The sequence below is a fragment of the Mirounga angustirostris genome, unplaced genomic scaffold (assembly GCF_029215605.1).
Source record: "Mirounga angustirostris isolate CCGP_5_RB_7025 unplaced genomic scaffold, mMirAng1.0.hap1 SCAF_16, whole genome shotgun sequence".
NCBI classification, from domain to species: Eukaryota; Metazoa; Chordata; class Mammalia; order Carnivora; family Phocidae; genus Mirounga; species Mirounga angustirostris.
The window spans coordinates 46615834-46625579 of NW_026991724.1; the positions used below are offsets into that span (position 1 = coordinate 46615834).

Below are 9746 nucleotides of genomic sequence, written 5' to 3' on the forward strand. Positions count from 1 at the left end.
CTCAGCGTCCTGGGATGGAACCCCAAGTTGGGCTCCCTGCTCAGCCCGAAGTTGGCTTCTCCCTCTGTCTCTGCCCCTCCCCCCACTCATGCACGTGCTCTCAAATAAATAAATAAAATAAAATAAAAAAGAGTTGGTTGCTTAACTGACTAAGCTACCTGGACGCCCCTGTTCATTGCTATTTTTTAAAGATTCGTTTATTTATTTGAGAGAGAGAGTTGGGGGAGGAGCAGAGGAAGAGAATCCTCAAGCAGGCTCCCCGCTGAGCACAGAGCTCAACCACGACCCTGAGATCATGGCTTGAGCTGAAACCAAGAGCCAGATGCTTAACCGAATGAGCCACCAGGGCGCCCTGTTCATTACTTTTATACAAGAAAACCATAGACTTTATTATGTTAACTCGTGTCCTGCAACCTTGCTAAAATGATGTATTGGTTCAGAAATGTGTTTTTAATGCATAATCTTAAATACACAGGACTATGAAGAAAACTCGTTGTATTGAAACACAGTTACCAAAACATAAAAGCAAGTTTGTAATAAGTAATGCGTATGCCTCTTTATCAATGCATTAAGTAATAAGATACTGCAATAGGTTTAACAACTACTATCCTTTTGAGGTAGTAATGAGAGTAAATGATATATCAAGACATGTGCCACATCTGTAATGGACCGTGAAAATATCTGTGATTTCTTTTAGCAACAAAGTCACAGTTTCCGCTATTACTATTGTGGTTTGTTGCTTACATTGATAATGGAAAGAAATGGTAACGTTCAGTTAGAGACCAGTGAAAATGAAAATGCATCTTTTTCTCATGCAAGTTCAGCCTCCCCTGAGTCCTACTGTGGGGGTGATCTGTGGATCCCAGGTTAAGGTAGACCTGCAGCCATTAAATAGAATGAAGCAGATCTATATGTATTGACATGGAAGACTCTTCACGACATACTAGAGAGTGAAAAAAAAGTACACTGCTGAACAATACACCTAGTGTCACACGTGCAAAAGCAGTTCAGTGGAGAAAAATAGCCTTTTCCACCAACAGTGCTAGAGTAGTTGGACATGCACAAGCCAAAAAGTGAACCTTGATCTAAACTTCACACCTAAAAGAAAAAGTAACTCAAATGGATCACAGACTTAAATGTAAAATATGAAGCTATAAGACTTTTACGGGAAAAAAATCACAAAGAACATCTTTGGGATCTAGAGCTTGGCAAAGAGTTTTTAGGCTTGGCACCAAAGGCTCAATCTGTAAGAGGACAATTCATCAACTGGACACGACTGAAAATTTTTCCTCTGCGAGAGACCATGTTAAATGGACAGAAAGACGAGCTAAAGACTGGGAGGAAATATTTGCAAACCACCTATCTGATCAAGGACTTGTACCTAGAGTATACAAAGAACTCTGAAAACTCAACAGTAAAAACTTAAACAGTCCAGGGGTGCCTGGCTGGCTCAGTGGGAGGATCGTGCAACTCTTCATTTCGGGGTCATGAGTTTGAGCCCCATGTTGGGCGTAGAGATTACTTAAATAAATAAAACTTTAAGAAAAGTAAATAGTCCAAGTGGGAAATGGGCAAAAGACGTGAAGAGACATTTCACTGAAGAGGATACACAAATGGGAAATAAGCACATGAAAAGATGTTCCACACCATTAGCCATTAGAGAGATGCAAATTAAAACCACAATGAGATCTCATTACACAGCTATCAGAATGGCTAAACCGAAAAATAATGACAACATCAAATGCTGGTGAGGATGGAGGAGAAACTGATTACCCATCGTTGGTGTGAGTGCAGAAATGGTACAGCTACCCTGGGAAAAAAGGTTAGCAGTTTCTTAAAAAACTAGACATGCAAACGCCACATGACCTAGCAATTGTGTTCCTGGACGTTTATCCCGGAGAAATGGAGACTTATGTTCCCACAACATCCCCCATGTGAATGTTTATCGCAGTTTTATATGTAACAGTCAAAAACCAGAAGCAATCCAGATGTCCTTTAACAGGTGATGGTTAAACAAACTGTAGTCCATACGTACCACGGAATACCATTCAGCAAGAAAAAGGAACAAACTCTTGATACACAACTGTCTGTGTAAAACTCCAGGGAATTATGCCAGGTGCAAAAAGCCTATCCCCCAAAGTTACACACCCTAGGATTCCATTTATATAACACTGTTGAAATGACAGAATTATAGGGGTGCCTGGGTGGCTCAGTCGGTTAAGCAGTTAAGCATCTGCCTTCGGCTCAGTTCATGATGCAAGGGTCCTGGGATAGAGCCCCATGTGGGCTCCCTGCTCAGCGGGGAGTCGGCTTCTCCCTCTTCCTCTGCCCCTCCCCCACCTCTTGCTCTCTCTTTCTCTTGTAAATAAATAAAATATTTTTTTTAAGATTTTATTTATTTATTTATTTGAGAGAGAGAGAAAGCATGAGGTACGGAGGGTCAGAGGGAGAAGCCGACTCCCTGCTGAGCAGGGAGCCCGATGCGGGACTCGATCCCGGGACTCCAGGATCATGACCTGAGCCAAAGGCAGTCGCCTAACCAACTGAGCCACCCAGGCGCCCTAATTCTGTCATTTAAAAAAAAGATTTTGGGCGCCTGGGTGGCTCAGTTGGTTAGGCGACTGCCTTTGGCTCAGGTCATGATCCTGGAGTCCCGGGATCGAGTCCCGCATCGGGCTCCCTGCTCAGCAGGGAGTCGGCTTCTCCCTCTGACCCTCCCCCCTCTCATGTGCTTGCTCTCTCTCATTCTCTCTCTCTCAAATAAATAAATAGAATCTTTAAAAATAAAATAAAATGACAGAATTATAGAAATGCAGAGTAGATTTGTGGTTGCAAGGGCTTATGGAAGGGATGGAAGGGAGTGAGGGACCTTTGCGGTGATAAAATTATCTGTATCCCAACTGTATCAATGTGATATTGTATTATAATTTTGCAAGATGTTACCATCAGGAGGAAACTGGGTAAAGGGTATATATGATCTCTTTGTACTATTTCTTAAAATTGCGTGTAAATCTAAAATTAGATCAAAATAAAAAGCTTAACACAATCACACACAAGTATTATATATTGCTTCGGGAGCTATATGGTGTATCTCAAAATGTATTAAAAAGGTTTTCAAACATTTATATCCCAAGTTGATTAATAGGGAGTGTCTCTGGGGAGGGCATGGGAACGGGGGAGATGATCCTTGGAATATTTAATCTCATCAATAATATTTTAGTTCCCCGGGGCACCTGGCTGGCTCAGTCCGTGGAGCTTCCTGACTCTTGATTTTGGGATTTTGAGTTTGAGTACCACGTTGGGTGTAGAGATTACTTAAAAATAAAACCGTTAAAAAATAATATTTTATTTCCTTACAAGGAGAGGGAATTCTACCTGAGTAATTAAAAATTTAAACCAGGGGCACCTGAGTGGCTCAGTTGTTAAAGCATCTGCCTTCAGCTCAGGTCATGATCCCGGGGTTCTGGGATCGAGCCCCGCATCAGGCTCCCGGGTCCATAGGAGGCCTACTTCTCCCTCTCCCACTCCCCCTGCTTGTGTTCCCTCTCTCACTGTCTCTCTCTCTGTCAAAAAATAAATAGAATCTTTAAAAATAAAATAAAAAAATAAAAATTTAAACCAACTTAGAGTGCCTGGCTGGCTCAGTTGGTGGAGCGTGCAACTTTTGACCTCCAAGTTATGAGTTCTAGCTCCACACTGGATGTAGAGAGTGCTTAAAAATAAAATCTTTAAAAAAAATTTAAAAACAACTCATTGGATATGGGGGAAATGCTAGCTCATTGATTCCTTAATTCCTGGTAGGATGAAAAAATTTTGAGAGCTTTCTAAAAGGTAGAGCATGTTGATCTGACCTCTAAACCCGCTGATATGGCTGAGTAAAATGCTGGGCTTGCCCTCCAACCTTCTGCTACACTGCTGATAATCTCTACTTACCAGATCTTTTTTCCAGCCTGTACTGGGCCCTCAGACACTGCATCTGTGTCTCTGGCTTATGGTTGGGTTCAGCCAATGGGAAGTGCGGGCAGGAGATTAAAGGGAGGAGGTGAGCAAGGTTGGGGTATTTATTCTCTGTCCTCCTTGTTCCCTCCCTGTAGGGCTGAGGTCTGACAGTGGCTGTGTTCCTGTTCCACTGTCTACAGCCTCATCTCTCTATGATGGCACCAGCTGTCCACGTTGCTAGCCTCTGGGTACAACGCCATCCCTTGCTGGTTCCCTTAACCTGCCCACTTTGGCCCAGATTACACATCTGGGTAGGTCACCAACTATCTGTATATTTCTTTTTTTTTTTTTCATGAATTATGTTCACTGGAATTTTTATTGAGATCATTGTAGCTTTGCATGCTATTGAAAGAAATAATACAGAGAGGGACACCTGGGTGGCTCAGTCAATTAAGCGTCTGCCTTCAGCTCAGGTCATGATCCCAGGGTTGTGGGATCGAGTCCCGCCTTGGGCTCCTTGCTCATCTGGAGCCTGCTTCTCCCTCTCCCTCTGCCTGCCGCTCCCCCTGCTTGTGGGCGCTCTCTCTCACTGACAAATAAATAAATAAATAAAATCTTTTAAAAATAATAGTAATACAGAGAGATCCTGTGCACTCTTTATCCAGTTTCCCCCAAAGATTACATCTTACAAAATAATAGTATAATATCACAACCAGGCAATTGACATTGATAAAATTTGCCCATCTTATTAAGAGATCCTCAGTTTTACTCGTATACAGTGTGTGTATGTATGTGCACCTTTTGTAATGAAATAGCAGTCTCAAAGAGTGGGTCCCAAGAAACCTTTCCATTAGGGACTCCTGGGTGGCTCAGTTGATTAAGCGTCTGCCTTCCACTCAGGTCATGATCTCCAGGTCCTGGGATCGAGTCTGCTTCTCCCTCTCCCTCTGCCCCTCCTCCCTGCTTAGGTGCTCTCGGTCTCTCTCTCTCTCTCTCTCAAGTAAATAAAATGAAATTAAATTTAAAAACCTTCCTATTAGGTTGGTATTTGTCTTAGTCCACTGGGCTGCTTTAGCAAAATACCATAGACTGGGTGGCTTGTAAACAACAGAATTTATTTCTCATAGTGCTGGAAGCTGGGAGGTCCAAGATCAGGTGCCTGCCAGGTCAGGTGAAGGCCCTCCTCCAGGAGGCCAAGTTCTCACCTGGTGGAAGGGAGCTTGGGAACTCTGTGGGATCTCTTTCATAAGAGGACTAACCCCATTCATGACTTCCTCACCTCCCAAAGGGGCCACCAACAAATACCATCATCTTTGTTGATTAGGATTTCGACATCTACATTTTGAGGGGACAAACATTCAACAGTATTAAATGTACTTTTTACTGTACATCATTCAAGCGCAATAGCCTGCATTGCGGGGCTCAGAGCTGAATTACCGATTGTCGAGAATCTTCACCTGCTGCATCTCTGTGCCCAGTTCCACAGCACTCCACTCTTCCTGCCATTACCAACTTTACTTGTAGTTCTTCAGCCTTTGAAGACATGTGCTTGCATTTCAGCCCCAAAGTGTCTATCAGTTAAGGACACGTTTCATGGCCAATAACCAAAACCCTAACTCAAGCCAGCTTGAACAATGGACAATTTATGGACTTCTAAAACTAGAACTCCAGAATTTAGGTGAGGCTTTAGGTGAGGGTTGATCCTGTAGGACATCACGAGCCTCCCAATTTTGTTTTATCTTTTGGGTCTCCCTTCCACAGGTGGGAAGGCTGTTTACACTTACAAATTTCTAGATGGGTGCTAGCAGCTTGCCTGGCTTTATACTTCTTCTTCTTCACTAGGCCGAATACAGCTTCTTTCCCCAAGATGTCCAGGACTGAGATTTATTCTGACTGGACTGGCTTAGGTTGCATGTCCATAACAAACCCAATCACTGGAGCCATGGGGACAACTGAGGCAAATGGCTGCAACCCGGTCACATACCCCATTACAGAGATTGGGGCAGGGGGGCAAGTCACCTTTCCAAAACCATCTGAATCTCCAACTGAAGTGGGGGATGCTGGGATGGGTGGGGGGGAGAGGTAATGGAAGCTTAGAAAGTATGCTGCATGGACACTTTGGGGGATCCTTTCTACTGTTTCCATAGAATTTCCCTCATGATTTTTTGGAGTTCTTCCATTTCAACCATTGTGATGTTTCTTAAAACTTCTGTGCCTTTGGGGCGCCTGTCAGTTAAGCATCTCCCTCTTGAATTCTGCTCAGGCCATGATCTCAGGGTCATGAGATCAAGCCCTGAGTTGGTCTCTGCACTCAGCCCTGAGTCTGCTTGAGATTTTCTCCCTCTCTCTCTCTCTCCCTCTGCCCCCACCACAGACAGTGTTCGAGTGCGCTCTCTCTAAAAAAAAAAAAAAAAGCAAAACAAAAAACCTCTATGCCTTTGAATAAGAAGACCTACACTGAAAAAACAAAATAATTCTCTCATAATGCTGAGGAAGACCTCCATCTGAAAAAGTCACGACTTGCCTGTAATTATCAATATTTATTAATGAATTTACTTATCATTAGTTAGAGGTGGTCTCATGGAGGAAGCTTGGTTGAACTTGCCCAGAACATACCTCAGCGATTCTGTACGTGGGCAGATTAGTCTCCATAGATGAGAGACAATAAAGCACCACCACAGTAACCCAGACGGTCCCAAAGCCACATCTAGGAGCTGTGTGAGCTCAGGCAGGACTCCTAGCCTCTCTGTATCCCAGTTTCCTCATTGACAAAATGTCAGCTAAGAAGAGGACCTATGTGGCCATGCTGCTGAGGAGAATAAAGCAGTTAAGTACAAGAGAAGAACTTAAAGTGGGGCTTCGCGGATGGGAAGTGTTCAGTGCGATTCGGCCATGATGATTATTAACCATGATTGAAAAACTCATGTCTGACACTCCGCTTTTCAACAGCACACGCACATTTATAATCGGTAAAGGAATAGATATCATTTAATAGCCGACTCAGGAAGACCTGAATGAGGAAAAGCCAGACAGAACCCAGGGCGTAGTTTTCAGGGTGAGAGAGAAGGATAAAACGAGAAAGACAGGAATGTAAGGATAGGAAGAGCCTGCCTACGGGGCACTAGATACCCACAGTGGGAACTCCCGGAGGGCAGGCACTTGTATGCGGGCTCAGAAGGGAAGGAAGTGGTGTGTTTTCAGTTCATTCCTAGAGTGCAGAAGAAAGACAAGACAGGCGGAAGAGACAAACAGCTGTCCAGCAAACAGACACGGGCAGCGGGTTCAGGAGAGAGGGTCGGGGCAGAGTCATGGCTGGCACGGTCCCGCGCGCGGGTAAAGTCCTCACCCGCTGGCGAGCATCCCTCCCGGCCCGCGGCCAGCGCTGACGTTCGGAAAGCTGAGCGGGACCGCGAGGGAAAGCCCGGTGGCTCACCGGGTCCCCGCCGCTCACATAAAGCCGCCATGGAGGGCGCAGGCACCGCTGTCCGAGGTGGGCACCACGCCGGGGCCAGCGGGAGGCAGGGCCCGCTGCCGCCCCAGGGAGGCACCGAGGGCACTCGGCAGGGGAGCAGGGAGCGCACAGACGCCGACGGCCGGAGGGGGTCTGCGGGCTCCTCCTGTCTCCCGCCGCCGCCGCCGCCGCCGCCAGCCGCCGGCGCTCCGAGCATCAGCCCCTGTGCGAGGCCCTGCAGAGGCCGGCGCTGGGCCTCTCGCCCGCCGTCCCGCGCCTTCCGCACGAGCAGAGATGGGCCCGAGGGGCGCAGCCGCGGCGGCCGTGGCGCTGTGGGTCTTGCTGACGGCGGGCGAGGCGGCGGACCCTGGCGTGGCGACGCCCCGGCGCTGCCTCCTGTCACACTACCGCTCGCTGGACCCCAGGGCGCTGGCGGCCGTCAAGGCGCTGAGGGACCGCTACGTGAGTGATGCCCAGACCTCCCCCCCCGCCCCCCGCCCCGAGCCCGAGGGCCGGCCGGGTCCCAGGCGCCGGTCCCCGTCTGCGACGGCCCTTGCGCCCTAGCGCCCGGCAGGGCGGCTCGGATCGCCGGCAGAATTCTGCGCACCAGCTCTTGCGGGCCGCCGAGGGGAGGGGAGGGGAGGGGGGCGCTGAGCCCCGGCCCCGCCTCTGTGCAGTCGCCCCCCCCCAGGGCGCCCCCTGCAGGCGGGCTCGGTTCCACGTCCGCGCAAGGGGCCGGCGGGGTGCCTTCTGCCACCGTTCGCGCCTTCGGAGAGCTGCGGGGTTCCGTGCACAGGCCGCACCACGGTCGCGGCCAGGCGCGTCCCACGTGCAGGAATCCCCGCCGTCGCAGCGCTTCGGGGGCGTGGCGAGGAGGCCCAGCCTCACCCCGGCCCTCGTCCCGCAGGAGGAGGAGACGCTGAGCTGGAGGCCGCGCAACTGCTCCTTCCGCCCGAGGAGGGATCCTCCGCGGCCCTGGGTGAGGCGGCCGAGCCGTCGGGGCGGGAGGGGAGGAGGGGCCCGGGCGGCGGGGGACGGCGCGGGCCGGGGGCGCGGCCTCTCTAACTGCCGCCGGCTCCCCCCGCAGTCGTGCGCGCGCCTCCGCCTCGTGGTCCGGGGCCTGGCGGACGCCCAGGCGGTGCTGAGGCGCCTGCAGAGCCCCGAGCGGTTCCCCGGCACCGGCCCGACCCTGGAGCTGCTGGCGGCCGCGCGGCGGGACGTGGGGGCCTGCGTGAGTGCCGCCCGCGCCCCCGGCCCCTCGGGCCTCCAGCCCGGGCCCACCCGCTTGGCCGAGCTGTTCCGCAGCCACGGTTCGCGTGGTCTCGGGGTCTCCCAGTCCGGGCTTTGGTCTGCGGCCGGGAGGGTGACGGGCAGAGTCCCCGGGACACTCGGTTCTTCGCCGTCGCCATGTCCCTCGTGTTCCCCCTGCAGCTCGAGCTGGTGCGGCCAGGCTCGTGGAGGAAGTCCCTGCGGCCACCGAGGAGGCGTCCCCAAACACGGAGAGCTGTGAGTGGCGCGGGCGGTGGGGCGGTTAGACCGCAGGGGGGACCTGTGAGGTTGACACGGGATGGGAGCTCCCAGTGAGCGACTGGAGGGGACTTTGTCCCGAAGGGAATTCCTGGCTCAACCCGGCTCCGCCTCCTTCCCGGGGTCCCGGGTTCCAGGACTCGCGTCGGTGCCACGAAGCCAGCGTCATCTTCAACCTCCTGCGCCTGCTCACGTGGGACCTGAAGCTGGTGGCGAACTCGGGGCCTTGTCTCTGATCCCCGCCGCGGCTGCGCCTGGGACCCGCAGCTCTGCAGGCGGGCGGCTGCGGGGGCTGCCTTCTGCTGGCGCATTGGAGCAGGCGGGTGTCTCAGCCAGTGGGCGCTGAGGCTCGGGGGACTCTCAGCCTGCGTTGGCCGGACCTCCACCCACCTGCACTGAGGGCCGGAGGCGCTGGCGCTTTCCCCAAGACCAGACCGAGTTCCCTGAATGCAGCGATATTTCCGTGGGACGCGTTGCCAAGGTTGCTCAGGAAAAAACTTCAAACCTTGGTCCACTTTGGCCACTGACAACGCTCCCCGTGCCGTTGTCCCAACCCCCCTGCGCCCCGCCAAGTACCCAGAGACAGTCTTACTTATGTCATTGCCTGGGTTATTCTCACCATAACAGAGCTGGACCTCTGATTTGAACCTTCAACACCTCCTTTGAGATTCTATGAATTTGGGAACTTGGGACGCCTGGGTGGCTCGGTGGGTTAAGCTTCCCACTCTTGATCACAAATGTCAGAGTTCCCCGTTATTGTGATATTTTGGGATTCTGCTATTTATGTGTCCTCTTGTCTGTATGCCGTGCCTACCTGTGTTTTCACCAG

The 9746-nt window shown here is 50.9% G+C and overlaps 1 protein-coding gene across 1 annotated transcript; it reads left to right on the forward strand.

Moving 5' to 3' along the window:
- Positions 1-7684: 7684 nt before the first annotated feature.
- LOC135362879 (interferon lambda-4-like) lies at positions 7685-9153 on the forward strand. Its single transcript, XM_064581619.1, has 5 exons — positions 7685-7852; positions 8298-8369; positions 8478-8621; positions 8822-8896; positions 9055-9153. The coding sequence occupies exons 1-5, from the start codon at positions 7685-7687 to the stop codon at positions 9151-9153; spliced, it is 558 nt and encodes a 185-aa protein (XP_064437689.1).
- The last annotated feature ends 593 nt before the right edge of the window (positions 9154-9746 follow it).